At 39.9% G+C, this 17,754-nt stretch overlaps 1 protein-coding gene across 1 annotated transcript in view; it reads right to left on the bottom strand.

Moving 5' to 3' along the window:
* Window positions 1-17,754, bottom strand: part of ptprsa (protein tyrosine phosphatase receptor type Sa) — a gene marked incomplete in the record, with an annotated part of 117,012 nt that overhangs the window by 18,873 nt on the left and 80,385 nt on the right. The window contains 9 exon segments of the mRNA XM_035653519.1: window positions 1,574-1,671; window positions 5,617-5,664; window positions 10,537-10,652; window positions 12,518-12,681; window positions 12,993-13,205; window positions 14,079-14,166; window positions 14,492-14,742; window positions 15,083-15,177; window positions 16,231-16,824. Of these exon segments, the coding sequence (XP_035509412.1) occupies window positions 1,574-1,671; window positions 5,617-5,664; window positions 10,537-10,652; window positions 12,518-12,681; window positions 12,993-13,205; window positions 14,079-14,166; window positions 14,492-14,742; window positions 15,083-15,177; window positions 16,231-16,824 (1,667 nt within the window).

Raw genomic sequence — 17,754 nt, 5'->3', positions numbered from 1 at the left:
CCTGTTTTACACCCAAAATAGTGTCCAGTGTGTACCATTGAGGAGGATCTATTGTCAGAAATGGAATATAATATTTATAGCTATGTTTTCATTATTGTAGAACATAGAAATAGTTATGTTCTTCCACCATGTCTAGATACGACCTTTTGCCTTATTTTGCTGCTACCGTAGTTTCTCACAGCCCATTCTCCTTCCCAGGTCGTCAAATACAGATTCAAGCGGTGTTCAGTTATTTGCAATCTACAGCTTCACAACTCGATGCAACTAAATCATACACACTGGACCTTTAATGAGCCAATGATGCAGATGATGATGCTATGAAAAATGTTCCTAAAAAAACATGTATAGATTCAAAAAAGATAAATCTCTCTTATTTATGTTATTTTTTAATTTTTCTTCTTTTGTTCTTACCATAATGATATTTCATTGCTTATATTGCTCCTACCACTACTGCAGCTACTGCTAATGCTGCTACCACTGCTACTTTCTTCTTCTGATATTTATGCTGCTACTACTCTTACTACTACAAATAGTATTAAAACTTGGAAGAATAGTAGTATTTCTAGTATTAGGAATACTACAACCAGTACCACTACTGTTACTACCATTATACTGCGACTACTACTATTGATCCATATTGTGCTTGTACTTCTGCTGTGGCAACTCATGTTACTACCAGTACTTTTACTACTACTACCAATGTTAACCCTCCTACTAGTACTGCTATTACTTCTTTATTACAACGACTACCACCACTGCTGCACCTACTGCTACTCCTACCAATGCTACTGTACTACTACTGAAAAAAAGAATAATCTCTCTTAATCATAACTTATGATCCACTAGAAGTGTTTGGCGATTTCTGTATTGGCAGAGACCCCACCCACTGCCTATATTTCAACCTTTGAATGGTGCATTTACAAACAGCAACATACACATATCTTTAAGTAAATGTTTATATCTTCATGATACTTATAGCCTTGAATTTGTAATTTCTGGTGCTCAATTTTGATTAAATCAAAAACACTGATTCAACAGATTTAATTTTAAAGTCCCCACTTTACACTAATTTATAGTGTTTCCTTGGTTGAATGCAGTTACCCAATTCTGTAAGTAAGTGGGTACATTTTGAATATTTCATTTTGTAGCAGAAATATACAACTTCTTTTTTTAAAACCCGTTTCCTGATATAGGACTGGATGCATTACAGTAAAATGATTCTTTCATTTAGCCAAGAATTTGAGGAAATTGCATTTGGGAGTTTAGGAGTTGCAACAACCTGCCAAGGGAAATTTTATATAACTGCAAATGACTATTGTCTTGCTTTGCCATGGTGAGGCTGCCAATATATCTGAGAAAATAAGTGGCTGAGAACAACGCATATTTCATAACTGCTCAAGCACCACCAGCAACAGCATTGTCAGCAAGTGGGGGGAAACGACCTAAATGAAGAAAAACAGCCATTTCCCTGGGGGAAAGAAGGGACTCTTGTGTCCCCTTCAAATGAAAACACAATCAGACAGAAATCAATACTCAGAAGAAACTTTGACCTTTGAACCTTTGGCCCACTCACCTCATATTCCTGGGAGAGCTTGAGATTGTCATTGGCCTTGAGTAGCTCTGTATGTTCGGCCAACTCTGAGATAGGGATGGGAGGATGATTCATCATACCTGCTCGCCAAAATATTGAGAGAGAAATTCCACATAAGGGAAGAGAGGAAATAAAGCTCATTAGTTCAACAGGACACACGTTCAAAACCTAAAAAACAAACAAGACACAATTTATGGGTGAGAATATGTTGCTTACATAACAATGGAAGTTGGGTTTTAGTGGTGAGGAAGCTTGTGCAGAACATGGTGAATGTCACACACAGCAAATATTTATTGATTGGTGATGTTATAGGCATTTGATTGGACCAGGCCAGAGCTCAAAAACAGCTACTATAAGTTTGTCGAGCAGGGCTGATTGATTATTTGCCAAAGGTAGCATATAGACCAAATTGTATGAATTCCCACAATGGTCATGAAGCTGACAGACAGACGGACCAATGGGAGCAATGTTGCTGAGGGCAGACAGAGAAAAACACAGATCATATAGGTCTTAAACATTTGGAGGTGTCAATTTTTAATAGCTTGGGAAATGAGTTAAAAATGATGCAAGATGAAAAATGTAAGGTTTTCATGGTGAAATCAAAGAGAAGAAACGCGACAGCTCTTTTTACTCTTTGCATCAATGGAGGGCTTATGTTGACAAAAATCCCTTGTACTCCTCATTGAAGATAATCAAAAGTAATATTTAGTTTCAGCATGGCTGCTATCAACAAAAAAGAGGAGAAAACCACTTTGTAATGTCTTTTGAAATAAGTCTTTAAATATGGTTTTACTTGAAGTTTTACTAACAAATGCAAGTCGATGTAGTTATTGCCAATATATATATATATATATATAGTACATAAATACAAAATATAATTATTTTCTTTCATTTCATCAACATTTAAAAAATTATTACTTTCAGCACCATCCTCAATCAAAAAGAAAGTTGAGAGAGAAGCAATGAAACAGATCTTTCGATCTTGATCAGACCATACATATTCCACAGGGTTGCTTCTACTGTATATTTAATCATAATGCCCATGCTGTGTTCTTAGCATGTGACAATTTTGACTGTTGCCTCTATAAAAAAGGTACTTATTCTAGGAAGGAGCCCTGACCTGGGGGGGCTCATGGGAAGGGAGGTGGGGAGTGGAATAAGGAGATTTAGGAGTGTGAGTGATGCTGAGTGACACAGTGAGCTGCTCCATTCCAGCCAGCACAAAGCAAGCAAGCTGGTGTTTCTACTCCTTCCTCCATCTGCTGGTTTCATAAACCCAGTGAACGCTGGCTCTAAGCTGAACACCCTTTACTTTCCAAAATCACAAAAAAAGCATTGTCAGTTGCAGGTCCAACGCGTTCCTCGCCAAAATCCTTCTGCCATTTATACCAAGAAATTCCCAGCTCTTCAATTGGGTGAAAATTATGAGATTTATTTATTTATTTTGGTTTGCTCCAATATCCACTGAATATTGTATTGCCCCTGCTACAATATTATCAGCAGTGCTGTGCACTCCAGTCACTAATCCATTTATAAACATAATGCTGAGGCCATGTAATGGAATATGAAGCAGCCATAGATTGTGGCTCTGTCCCTGCATGCAGACTGGCAATACTTAACGCTTTCATATTTTTAGTAAGAGCTCTCTTTTCCTGCCGAGTGACAAGGTCAAAAGTCGACAAAATGTTGAAATCTCTTCACAAAAAAAGTTACAAAGGCTAAATTGGGCGTGCAAATCGGCATAATCACATTAACCATCCTTAATTTTCCTTTTCTCACAATGCCTAATATCCCCCCCAATGTCAAGGGGGGGTCACAGATGTTTTGGCTGCTTTTGTTGCACTTAAGAGAGGGAGCCCAACTCTTTGTGCTGACAGTCTTCATTAGTAATGGCAATTTATTTTACACTGAGAGAACAATACAGCAGTGTCAATTACATGAAGATTAACAAAGATTACAATGCATATATGGGGCAAATGAGGAGATGACACTGGATGCCGTGACATCCTCCGGAAAATGAATGGACACACTGCATTAACAGCCTACTTGACAAGAGTTGTGCAACAAAACACACCCATGCCCTTCTTAATAGATCATTTAAAAGATGTTTACTTAAATAGATATTTTTCTTCTATTTTTAAAGCCTATTTTGAATTTCTTTTTCTTTTCAATATCTTTTTAAAACCCTGTAAGGTAATAGTAGAAATCTAATGATATTAGTGTATTTGGACAAAACGTGTTTATTTAGTCATACTTCAGTTTCTCAAAGAGCTGACAAAGCCTACAGATTGTGGTGGCACCACTTGAGAATGAGACAGAGGTATTAATCACTTCTCGTGTGGGAATTAATTGAGATGAGTATCAAGAAAAAGAGGAAATATTGCAAATTGAATTTTGCGTGTCAGTTTACTTGCTTCAAATTCATCAGGAAAAGGTATCAGAAGCTATGAGCGAAATAAATAAATGCGTATGCAAATGAGCGGCCCTCGCTTCTCCTTGAGAAAAGAAGAGAGGAGAGATCAAAGAATGTTTGTGTGTACGTGTGTGTGGCTGTGTAGCTCACTCTGCGTGTATTTGTAAGTGCGAGTGAGTTACTGACATACTCAAAATCCATCAGTTCTTTTCAGTTTATGTTTACTGCCCACATTACGTGTAGAAGTGCCTGCAGGCCAAAATGTTTACATATACATCCAAATAAAGCATGATGCACTGCCATTGGGATAGGCTGAAGGTTATACATACAATGTTTATTTATTTCCTTTAGAATGTTAAGGGAAACTTATAATGTAGACGTATGAAAACAACATCAATACTTAAATTGCAAGAGGCTTAAATCCATTATTTTACCTTTATCTAGCTTTGCCCTTTGCCAATATAACTAAAGCTGTAAGTTGTCATGTTTACACAGATGAACCCCACAGCCAAACCAATCTGCTTGTGCTGTTTGTCTATTTCTCTCTCTCAGTGTACTTTTCCAACCTCAGCCATTTGTTTTGTTCTAAAGACAAATGAGTCGATCGCGCCTGATTTGTTCTCTTATTCATTTTGTCATTTACACACTGCATGGCCCATTGCTGTGTTTATCCAAGAAAAGATTTACGTTCAAAACTAGGCTTTGTCACGACCCGCACTCGAGCAAAGTCACTCAAGGACAAATTGTTATTATTCCCCTCCCCGCAAAAGCCGTCTTTCTCTTCAACAAAACCCACGGCTTTTTCCTGTCACATTCTTCCATTTTTTCCCCCACTGCAATCCACAATGTGATCAATGAACACAGAAAAACAAACTAGCGTCTAATTACACATTTCCAATCTGCCGATCCGCAGTCGATGCGCCTGAGAAACTTAATGATTCTTTTTGATAAGCAAAAGCCTAACCCTCTCTCTCCAAAAGCTTATCTATGATGTTGCATTTTCGTATAAAAGGGAAGAAGTTTGTCGGTGGGTAAGCAAAGAAAAAGGGGNNAAAAAAAAGGGGGGGGGGGGGAGACGAAAACCAGAAACTTGGCTTTTTCTCTCCGATGATCCTTTTGCAGTGAGTAGGGAGAGGGGGTGATCAAATGTCGAGCCATTGTTTGCCACCGCTTTAATTAATTCTGCTCGTTATCTCAGAGCACAGAAAAGACCCTGTTACTTCAGAATGGAAATGGAGCAGTGGTGGTGAAGGAGGAGGAGGAAGGAGAAAGGGAGGGGGGGGGGTATAACAGAGATTATAGTCCTGTAAAATAAACACCTCTCAACCATCTACATCAGCAGAAGTGATCACACAGGTTATTTATGCATGGTGGATTAATGCACAGCCAACAGCCCAAGTGAATATAGTGACTGACATCCAATTAAATAAAAAAAACAAAAACAGCCTAGTATACCAATAGAAACCAACATCAAATTAATTAGTGCTGAAAATGTTGCTGAATTGTGAAAAAACAAACAAATGCAAATTATGTATTTGTAAATGGAGGCAAGCGGTGCTAGAAAAAAGATAAAGAAAGCTGGTACGCAAATGCTAAAAGCATAGAGACTAACTTTCATAGTCAAAATCTGCTTCACTCTGAGGACTGCTTAGACCAGAATCTGTAAAGAACAGCAAACATAAGGGAAACTGTTTCAAAAAGGCTGTAATGCAAAAGAAAAGGCTAAAGACAACAGAAAAATGGGCAAAATGATAAAAAGCCAAGAACTAAAACACAAAGTCAATAATACATTTTCTTTACCAACAGTTTACTATCAGTAAACTCAGGCTCTTCTCATGATGGCCTGAATGACAGATTTGAGGCCATACTGCCACACAAACAAACAAAAAGTAGGGCAAAAAGGATCACATTGAATCAGCTATGAGCTCTGAGGCCCCAGCTGACAAAACTCTTCCGCCATGCCCCATGGTCATAGAGATGGGGGATAAAAAAAATTGATTTGCTATCTCTAAGTTTTCAAAAACACCAGTTGGAAGGGCCCACTGATAAGAATGAGAGAGACAGAGAAGGGAAAAAAGAACAGCTTATGTTTCCTGTTGAAAACTAACTCTGAAAGTTTTCTTTGTCTGTAGCTTAGTGCTGAGGCACTGGGAGTGAAAGGTGTGGAAAAGTGTCCACATTCTTTGCTGACAGCTGTGGAGCCAGAGCTGATGGTAGTCAGAGCTCTGAGGAGTGCGGTGATGGTTCAAAGTCTTATCTGCTCCAGAGGAGAAGCCCTCTGAGGCTGCAGCCAACGATGCTATGTCCGGGCAGACTCAGGTCTCCGCAACTGTTCAAGCAGAAAGGAGCCATCTGTGACAACATTAACAGGACATGTGGCTAAGAGATGCAGTTTGATGGGATCCTGCCAACCTGCCCATCAAGTGAAGGGAAATACATTTTGCCAGGGATGAAAGCTGAAATCAGATCGACGGGATTGCTCGGGGATAAGAAAGGATCACAAATCACCCAAAGATAGCAACTTGGATCCATTAAAATCAGATGATTTGTTCCACAGCATGTATAAGAAATGAAAAATGGAAGGGAAGGAAACCTGACTTTTGTACAAAAAGAACTTTGTTTATTTTAAAAGATTTTTTCCAAAAAGTCTGGTCCCAAAAACGTAAAACTTCTTCTTTGAGATAGTTAAATGACAATTAGGTCCTCAATCCTAGTTAATGCTTTTATTATTTTAATTATTTTTTATTAATACTAACATGATTAGTCAGCCTAATAACAGTGCTAAACTGCAGAATAAAACTGAGTTTTTCCTTTCTTAGTGAGAGGACGTCAGGTCAGTGGCGCCAAACGAGCACAGAGAGATGAAGACATCAAACTTCCCCCTCTCTCTAATTGATTTGTGACAATGACTAATTAAACCTAGCGGGGGGTGCTCTGATCCACTGTCTCAAAACGTCATTCATCACAGTAGGAGGGAGGCATGTCTGATTATGTTTATGTGTAAGTGTGTAAGTGTGCGTGCCGTGTGTTCCGCTAGAACTGTTTGTGAGGAGGAGGGCATGGTTGTTGCAGTCGTTGCTGTAATCTGGAGAAACAAGTAGGTTGCTGATGCATGCGAGCGATTGGCTGGTGTCCGTGGGTTTTTCAAGTGTGTGATGCTGTCTGCAAGAAAATGTTTAATTTTTACATGCTCAACTGTCTCATCTTCTGACAGAATTATGGGGGCGTGTGGTGCCATATGCAATGTTTTATTGGAAGGGGGAGATAAAGAGAGACACAGATGGAGACAGCATAAATAGAAAATATATCAGAGATATGTTGAAGAGTAAACCCAGAGTGAAACTAAGTTCAACTGTCTTTTATTTTTTTATTGTTGCCTCAACAGTAATAATGTGAATTCATATTACTGTCAACTTGATGATGTGAAGACAGGGTTTTGAGAAAAGATAATATATATATATATTGCAGGCGGTAATCCTCATGATGATCACCAACTGTTACAGGTTTCCAGCTTCTTAGCTGCAATACTGAGAAGAGTAAAATGAGAAGAAGCAGAGAGAAAATGGAAGACAGAGACAAAACTGAAAAAAGTGAGTGAGTGAGTACTTATAGTTGGGGGGGGGGCTTGGTTGGAGACAGACAGCACATATCCACTGAGTCGTGCTGCTTCATTACTTTGGCCTCATTTGCCAATTAAACCCCAGGCACCAATGAAGATAATGACAAAACGAGCCACTCTGCGCCCCAAGAAGTTATGGGATGTCACTGTGAGTCTGTCACATGACCCACAGGCCTTAACGCACAAATGCACAAGCACACATGCACAATGTACACAATCTCCAAAACACATTAGCCAAGCTTAGCTTATAGGAAGCCTAATCAAAAACATATTTTTTTTCCCCCAGCACTGGGGGTCACTGAGCACACATTGCCGATGCGGCATATGCTCTGCTGGATTGGAGAGGCCTTGGATAAGTGCACTGGGAGTATGTTCATTTGAACAATGGTCGCTCTTAGCTGATGGGGATGTTCACAAATGCTCACCGGCCCACTTAATTGGGCTAAAATGTCCATTCAAATTAAATTCCCCGGGTGCGGAGATAATAACATCGCCCAATCCTGCAGAACAACGGCAGGGCTGTCGAATGAGAATGCTTGTCATATATAAAGAGAAGTCTCAGCATGTATTGGTGAATGTTATGTAAAGGAGAGCAAGAGATTGTAACAAGTGTTTCTATTATTTAAGGAAGGGAGCAGGACAGTTGAGGGCACAATGGAAAGCGCTGGAAGTCAGAGAGACAAATAGCAGGAATGCCCATTATAAGCTTATCATTACAGAACCACTGATAGGGCTCTGAATACCAAGCACGATAAAGATGAGGACAGTAAATTGAACTTGCAAATTTCTGTGTATAAAAGGGTTTGTACATCTCCTTTCATCCTCGTATCTCCTCTGATGTGAAGAAGTCAGTTTTTTTTTCCCCAAGATACAAACTCAGGCAGCACAACCGGGCTCCAGACGAAGCTGTAGAGAATCACTCCATTTTGAAATCTGAGCCTTTTGATGGAGCAGAGACTGGCTGCAGATGACAGATGGATGGCTGAGAGACAACTAGGCTAGCAGACAGAAAGGTATGAGACAAAAAAAACCCTAGAAAAGATACAAGGGAATGAACGGAAAAAAGGCTGGATGTGTTTATTCCACCTCTAGAGGATTTACTTCTTTTCTGCCATTTGCTTAGGCAGGTGGGAACAATGCATTTGAAAAACAATGCAAATTCCTCAAAATGCAGCTCTCAGTGCTCTGTCAAATAAACTGCTTGAACAGAAAATACAATTAAACCATCTAGTAGACTACTCACAATAATCCCATGATGTTAAGCTAGAGGTAACTACTGGCAATCAGATTTGTTTTAACCTTTTCTTATCAAAACTTCTAACCTGGCAAGACGAACCTGTACATCAAGTGACTTATTACGAATTGCAGTTTGTAATTAGGTGGTGGGAACTACTGAACAAAATACAAATGTAAAAAACACAAAAGAAGCAAACTTGGTTCCAGTATGATTCAGAACCTGATGCTATTGTAGCATAAATCGCACGAGGCTAAATAACGGAAAGACAGACTGATAGATAATGGGTCTGAAAAGGAGGCAGGAGGAAGATGGACAAGCCTCAGAGAATGAGTGTGGGATCGAATGTGCTCTGTTGTTAATACCGGGCTTTAGCTCGGATGAACACCAGACAGAAAGTGAGACAAAAGAGGAAAAGTTAAAAAACCAATGAGAACTTCAAAACAGGATTTGTTTAAAAACATTAAGTCCAATAACAGACATCATTTCCTAACTATTTGTTATTTATAAATGGCTAATTGTTACATGTGGACATGGCAAACACATAAATATGACTTTTAGGTAGTAATGAAAGCACATAATGTCAAACAGAATGATGTGGGAGCACTTCATGGACATTTATGCTGCAGCATAAATTCAACTTCAAATTGCATCATTTGTGAATAGTTAATCTCTATGTAGGCTGTGTGCCAATGCGACAATGTGCAGTCACTACACACATGTACATGTGTATATTAAAACACATAACTGCAAATGTATGTTTCATTTTACATTACTAGAATGTTTTCACTATAAATTAATGCTTTGGTGTGACAAAGGAAGGTATTCATTAGTTGTGTGTGCTTATTTGCCCACAGTAATATAATGTAGTGGTTTGCCAATAGGAGCTTTTGAAAGCCAATAATGGTAGTTTTGGATTAGAGCTGGTGCTAATTAGCACTACATTATCTTCCAAAAATAAGGATTTTAAAGTTTCTGCATACTTCGTTCTTTGCAAATAGCATTTAGTCTGTTAAAGCCATTGAAACAGCGGCCTCCAGCAAAGGTAATGAATTACTATGTATGTAGGTAAGTACTTTGGCCTCTTTCCCAATAAAACCTATAGATTAGCCTAATGTTGTACTCACCACTGTCAATGTAGAGATAGCGGGCATGAGCACTTCACTGGAAACGGTTTTACAGTGAAAATCCAGTTAGGCCAATGATATACAAGCCTTAGATGGCTTTTTAACAGGTCAGCTTTTATCCAACAATCAAAAGTATTATTTATTATTTATTTATTAGTTATTTGTCTAAATGAAGAACATTAAATGTTACTATTTCAATAGTTCACAAAGTCTTTTGCAATGCAAAGCTACATGTGTTTTCAGTTTATTTTGTCGTTATTAAGGGGAAACCGGTTACAGCACTTAGATTACATTGTAAAACTGTGTCTAGTGTGTCTGAAATATCTGGTCAGTTTATGGTCATCACAATGTTATACCAACCTATTGTCAGTGAAAATGGAAATCTGCTTTTTACTGGAAGGCTAATGTGGACAAATATGGCCAAACATATTGTGTATATATATATATATATATATGCATCAGTTCAACTATGCCTATAAATAGTGTGTTCATTTTTTTTTTAATGTGACCAGTTTTGTTTCTCAGTGTATGTGTTGTGTGTAATTCCTGTACCTTGAGTTTGGAAGTTGATGCGTCTCATCTCCACAGGGTCTGTAGGATGGTGTGGTGTAATGTCTGCGTTGTTCAGCAGGCATTTTGTTCTTGGCTCTGACTCTTTTCTTTTGCGGCTGTAGAGTAAGACAAACAAATAGTAGAAAGACGGGAAGACATACAACAAAAACAAAAGAGTAACTTTTTGTGAGAAAAAACTGGAGAGCGGAATATCAAGTACGCAAAATTCTCCTTCACCCTCACTAATTAAAGCCATATTTTTTGCTGAGGCAGGCTATTTTGTCTTCCCCTGTAAAATGCAATAAAGTACAGCTAAACCTTACCTGTCAGGTTTGCTGTTTCCATAGAAAGCAATAGGAGTCAAATAAATATATAAAGATGGTGAAAACACAACACACAAGGAGAAAGGGAGAAGGGGGAGGCAAGAAGAGAGATAAATCAATAGAGAGCAGTTTAAAATTCACAGGGGTCGCTGCTGGGCTCGCAAAACGCGAGATAAAGCTCATCAGCATTTGGAGGAGGTGTGTGCATGCGTGTGCATGTCTGCACATGTATCAGTGTGTGAGAACAAGTGAGTATTCAGTGAAATGCATACATTTTTGAGCCTGTGCCTGTGTCTATGTGCCTGTGTGTGCTATTGTGTGTCAAGAGGGTGCAGATACAGATGGGAAAGGGGAATGTCAGGGCCAAGGGCAGACCCGGGAAACACTATTCACCAGGGAGAGATGGACGGGGACACAGGAGAGCAAGGGGGAGAGAAAGAGAAGAGAGAAAAAAGAGAGAGATCCAAGGAGAGATGTTACTCTCCCTAACCACCAAGATGGAGGTAATGCAAGGTCAGACAGTCAGGGATCATCTGACAGTAGCAAGCTGTACTTGTGTTGCTCACACCAGCCCTGGCCCCATAAAATGATTCAGGTATATAGGACGACCTCTTACACCACTGTTCAGTTGGGACTTGCAGTCACAGACTAAAAGCTACAACTGACTGTATAACAAGGGGGGAATATTGGCTGGCTAAGTTACAAAGCCCCAGGACACTAAGGAATAGTACATTCATTTAGACTTGTTACAGGAAGAGGTTCATTAAGCATAACAGCAGAGTTTGATGTCCACCACTAGAAACTAGGGTCACTCACTACTGAAAATGTATTATTAGCATACACTTTAAACGTCAAATAATGGTTAAAACCACTAGTAAGTAACTTGGGCAACACTGGAATAATATATTATTGAGAATTCTTTGCAGAATTAAGGTATTGTTTTAAATATAAGTATAACTTTTTAAATACATATCTATGACAGCTTTTGATTGGTAGATTGTACAATTCTTAGTCCAATTATTGAGCACCATCTCAAAGAATCTCCTCCTCTCTCCTCTCTCCAACCCTCTCACTTCCCACAACCATCTTTTTTACAACAAAAGCTCTTTCATATTTACATGCAACAATGTTGTTGGGTCTTTGAATATCATGCTGCTATGAATACAGAATGAGCCCCTCTTTCAACATGCTCCCTAACATGCAATTATTTCCCAATAGCCCAATTCCCCAGTAACACTGCAAATAACTAGTTCAACATCAAATGGCAAAAAAAATCTTCATTGTTTCTGGATGAGAAAAAAACCCTGAAATTTGCAGCACATTTACCATAATTTAGTAGCAAACATGGATCCCGGTTATATTGCTTGTGTAGACCAGTGGGTGGAGCAAGGCACTAACAATGCAATGCAAAGGGTTCAGTTCCCTGTGTATCCTAGTGATAAGAGGATGGTTATATGGATGACAAGATCCAATTTATTTCTAGAATCAAGCATTTTATACTGGCCACTCTTTACAAAATGTCAATGTCCTGTATATTAACACTAAAACTAACTGCGTGTTATTTTCTATCATTTGAGGTTGAACAATGTTATTTTTATACTGTAAAGTCCAAATGTAGGTCCAACTACGTGAAAAAAGCAAATCCCAAACCAACTCACTTTTTATACAGGAGAATGGCAATAACGATGCAGATGATAAAGACGACAGCCAGAACTGGGCCCACCACCCATATGAGTCCGTCACCAGGCTCTACTTGCAGGACTGGGCCCTCCAGCTCAGGAGTCATTACTGTGTCGGTATAAGGGCTGGTAGCAAACATTTTCTAAACAGAAAAATCGTGTAGAGGTTAACATAGCACGTAAAACACAATCCAGGTTACAGTATGGTATATCTAAGAGCTGAATGAAGTTCAGTGAGTTCAAGTTAACTCAGAGTTTCCAAAAAACACTGAGTAATTGAACGGCACCATATTAAATAGTAAATAAATGTGTTAGATTCAGATGACCAAAACTGAAGTGAACTAAAGTGGATAAAATGAACAGAAATGAATTATTAAATCCACAGAAATTTACTAAAAGTAAGTTAACTGAACTGTGTTAAACTGTGTTGAACTGGGCTGAACGAGTAACTCACCCCGGTGGTGGCATTGAGTTCAGCCAGCAGGAAAAAGACATACTCATGGCCAGGTTCAAGAGGCTTGTTCTCACAGATGCTGTTGCGGTGGTCAGATCCCACCGTGAAGCTGGAGGGCAGCTGCCTGAAGCAGGCTGTGATGTAGGGTTTCCTTTGGTCCAGCTGAGCCAGCTGACGTCGTGAACGGCGCTTTGGAGTCACGTCCCGCAACAGCTGAACGATACAAGGGCATTAGTTTACTTTAGCTTGTTTATGTGTTCCTTTTTGTCCTCTTTTGTTTTTTTAGTTTCTATAGCATTAGCCGTTCTTGGCAGATCTTTTAAAATAACTCAAACTAGAGAACAACTAAATCCGAGCTAATAGTTGCTAATGTTTTCTAATGCTGTCAAAGGGTTTGTAAACACCAGACTACAAAAGGCCAAGAGAAGCAGATTCTTTCAAAGACATTTTCATGAAAATATATCTATATGGTATGTTCAATTAAAACGATGGGACCACCCCACGCCCGCTGATAAATATTTGTAACTTGGCAGGATTACAGGTTACAAGAACAAGAATCCTTTCAGTGAACTGAATGAGACCAAAGAAAACCAACTGTAGGTATAACCCTTAGATTCAAAATGCTGTTAACTGTCTGGCAATGTTCCATGTAACCAGGCTCCAACCCCCCCAACATCCAACCCCTCGCACTCATTTCAAACTGCAGACAGAGGCAGGCACTAAGCAGAGGAAATGTGTGTAATCCCAAATCCAATAGGGATGGTTGCTGTTGATCTGGCATTCAAGGTGACCCTGGGCTATGGGAAGAGTGGGAGAAGACTGTGTAATTCTCTCTTTTGCATGCTTGGGGGGATAAATTAGCATAGCTGAGATGTACTTATGTCTGTGTTGTGATACATGGTGTGTACAATACAATTTTCCTTGCACATGCAACTGTTAATAACACAAGCATGAGTCTCTAAAAACACAGTTTTGTCGGGGGAGGGAAAAGAGGACAGTCTTTTCAAAAAAGCTTTGAAGTTTCCCTGTTAAACAAATAATTTCACGTGTAACAGAATAACAACTTTTGATTTCAAAATATACTACCTCTTCCATGTCCATCTCATCAGGGTTCTTCAGGTTTTTGACAGTTCCTAAGGTCCTCTTAAGTGGCACCGCAACCACATAGAAGTTCCTAAAAACACAGCACCAAAGTAAATTACCCCAAAAATCCTAGTGACTCTTTCTTGATATTGTACAGCATTTTAGGTGAAAACATTTACCATAAGATTGACAGGAAATTGAAATGAGAATTTAAAACCTGCAAGAGGTATAACAATGATCAGCATGTCAGAAATCCTAAGACCTAAACTTCCAATTCAACATGTCAGACATCTTGAGATCTCAATCCATATCACATCAGATGTCAAGCATCTCAAGACTTAAACCTAAATACCTCAACTATCAAAGATAATTCAGACAGAGCTTGAAGAACCCATCTTTTAGCACACTATACTCACTTGATATCCTTGTTATCGACCGGTGGGAAGGACATGGTGAGCATGTTGTCAGACTCAGCGTAAATGTCCAGCTTGGGTTTTTTGACTAGGATGAGTGGCGCGGTCTTGGCAACCACACGGTGTCTTGGCCCACCATCCATGCTTTCTTGGCAGGTCACTCTGAACTCATAGGTGGTGTTGTGCTTTAGCCCAGCGATGAGTACCCTCATCTGCTTGGCATCCACCTCCATCCTCTGACGGTTGTACTCAATCTGGAGTTCAATACATGGTCCAGAGTTTTAATTGAAAATTGTTAAGAGGGATAGTTGGATGTATGATTATGTTGGTAGGTCAACAGAATAATGGTGTTAGAGACATTGATGAGGCAGATTTCGGTAAGAAGGGATGTGCATTTTGATGATTACATGAGTGAGAGAATGGATATGTTGGAAATTAGTATGATAGGGAGATTAATTAATGTACTGAAAAATGCCATTAAACAAATTGCACTAGTATATCAAACAGTTTTCAGTTTCAGAGAAACAGATGAAAATGATTTCTTAAGTTCAGTGTGAAATTTTTAGAATGTTTATATATAATGTTATAACTCACCGTGCATTTGTAAGGAGACCTGCTTTCAGAAAACTTCCATGCAAGGACCACTGTGGTCTTGGTGGCCCACTTGACTGTGAAATTCTTTGGAACGTCTGTTGAGTGAACAAATGCAAGAAAAAAAAAAGGAAAAAAACAGCGTGTCAGTGAACTGAACATGTAGAGAGACCAAGGGAAGAGAAACAAAAGAAGAAACTTTGGTTTGACAGAAAAAGCTGTTGTTCCCCTGCAACGTTCCTCTGGGTTGGAGAGTGAGTGTAACGGTGAGCTGTGATTGGCTGTGAGAAGGGCAACGCCATTGGTTAAGACACACAGCACGTAAGACTCATGGACGACAAAACCCATGGAGCACAAGGGTGCGCCCACTGGCTAGCCTTCGTGGGTAGTGCCAACCCATCTCACTACTGTCTTTGAACTCATGACCATTTGAGGATTAACAACTGACCCATGTGGTCCCAATGCCAACTGTTCCTATGCCTCTACTGAGTCTGGGTTGGCACTGCCAACATGCTGCCAGACAGGCATTAAGACAGACCCAAAACACAGCATGCCAACAGTCCTCAGCAGTGCATCTGGGGGATGCCATGCCACAAGCTGTCCCAATAAGAGACAGGGGAAGGGGAAACGAGGAATTAGGAAAGGAAGGGGGTTAGGAAGGGAGGTATATCTCAAAACAAACCCAAAACCAAAAATAAAATAAAGAACCAAAATCCGCTTTCTGTCATCTTAGAATAGTCTGAACATACTCTTAAAGAGACTGGGTTTGACTGAGGTCCTACCTTGTTTGAAAACTGGGGATGTGAGATGGCATTAGCTGTGTGAGTGTGCTTGGCAAAGGGTTGCAAGGATGACTGACAGGAGTGTCTGACCAAACAGCACTTACCTTGAAATTCTAGGCTGCTCTCCTCTTTCTCAAAATGACTGACTATAGCTTACTGACTGGGTTTTACCTTGTTTGGGTTAGTGAAGTGAGTATCCCACGGCAAACAATTTTAATTTTAATTCTTTTTTCTTTCTTGAGGAGTGGAGGTAGTTGAAGGTTGAAGGAGGGGGTGGGGCAATTTTCATTTTTGTGTTGTTGCAGATTGCTGTTAGCCAATATCCAACCCCCTGTCAACCGGGTTGGGAAAGAAACAGGCAAGCCCTACCTTTTGGATTAAAGGCCACCGTCCGATACTGGATAGGTGGGCTGTAGGGCCCTGGACCTACACTGGTGTGTGCACGTATTTTCACATCGTATGCCGAGTTCGGTTTGAGGCTGTTGAGCACATAGCTGGACAGGCTGGGGGGCAAGCGGAGCTCCTGTGGTGCTCCTCCAGTACCGGCTTCCTTATAGGCCAAAGTGTACTCTGTGATTACACCGTTTCTCTCCGCCAGCACAGGTGGAGACCAGGACAGCTGCACAGAGCAGCATGTCACATTGGAGCCCTCGTCAATTTGAGGGTATCCACCTGGCGTATTCTCGGGTACATTGAGTTCCACCATGGCCTCTTCCCCAAAGCCCCCCCTGCTCTTGGCTGAGATTTTAAAGAGATAGGTGGCCCCTCGGTGAATGTTGACCACAGAGTATTGTCGTTCTTGGGGAGCAAATTCCAGTGTGGCTAAAGGAGAGACATCTTTCCGGCCAAACTGGAGCCGGTAACCCTGCAGGTCCATGCCATTGGTCAGGTCAGGAGGGTCCCAGCGAACCACAGCTGATGTGTCGGATTCCTGAGCCACTGACAGATAGGGTGGACCAGGCACTGTACAATCAAAGAAGAAAAAACAAAACTTAATTTCTGTGTTTTCCAGTTATATGAAGATGTATATTTTTAACCCAACAAGCTTCAATACTATATATATGTAGATATACATATATAATCACAAACTGAACAGACACCAGGAATATTACAGTAGCTGTGTTGAGGAAACTATTAGTACTTTTCACAAGGCTAGAATCAAGAATTTTTTGCGACTATAGTCGATATAAACAGAGTACAGAATCTACAATTACTGTAATAATTTTAATTAATTTCAGTCATTCATTAGATAACATCCTAACAAACAGAGTCAGGTTGTGTTGCATAGAGATGTGGAAGATCCTCAGAGCCTCTAAATTCTTGAGTGATCGCTGTACCCATTACCATTTCATGATACATGTAAGCTCCAGCCAAAATCATTTCTGTACTGCAAAGCATCACTAAAACTTTAAGCAGAGAACAGTGCCTCTTTCAGCTGTAAGAGTCATCTCTTGTTGTAAAATGGATGATCTACACTTGGGGTCTAGACACCATTCTTCAGCGTGGCCCAGTTTTGCTACTCTTATGGATGACACATGTCTTATCTTAACTCTCCTTTTAAGGCCCCATCAGTGTGATAGAGGCAGCAGCAGTTATAGGAAGCCTTCAGTTCTCAAGTTGCCGTCAAAGCTTTGTGAGAGATGAGTGTGGCTGATTCGCACTTGAGCCCCATCTCTCTGTAAATAGATTCTATCTTGTCTCACTCATCTATGTCCCTTCTCTCTCAGAAATACAAGAGAGTCTGCAGGACAGATAACAGGCAAATAGGTTACAATTGCAGACATACACACCCTTATTTATGTACTCAATTACAAATACTTATTATACTTATTTTTGTATTATAAGACTTACTAATTGAAAAATATAAAGCAGATAATACCACACTGTCAATTT

Source organism: Morone saxatilis, unplaced genomic scaffold (assembly GCF_004916995.1).
Source record: "Morone saxatilis isolate NCDOM2014 unplaced genomic scaffold, NCSU_SB_2.0 Contig12, whole genome shotgun sequence".
NCBI classification, from domain to species: Eukaryota; Metazoa; Chordata; class Actinopteri; family Moronidae; genus Morone; species Morone saxatilis.
This window is presented reverse-complemented; position numbering and strand designations above follow the sequence as displayed.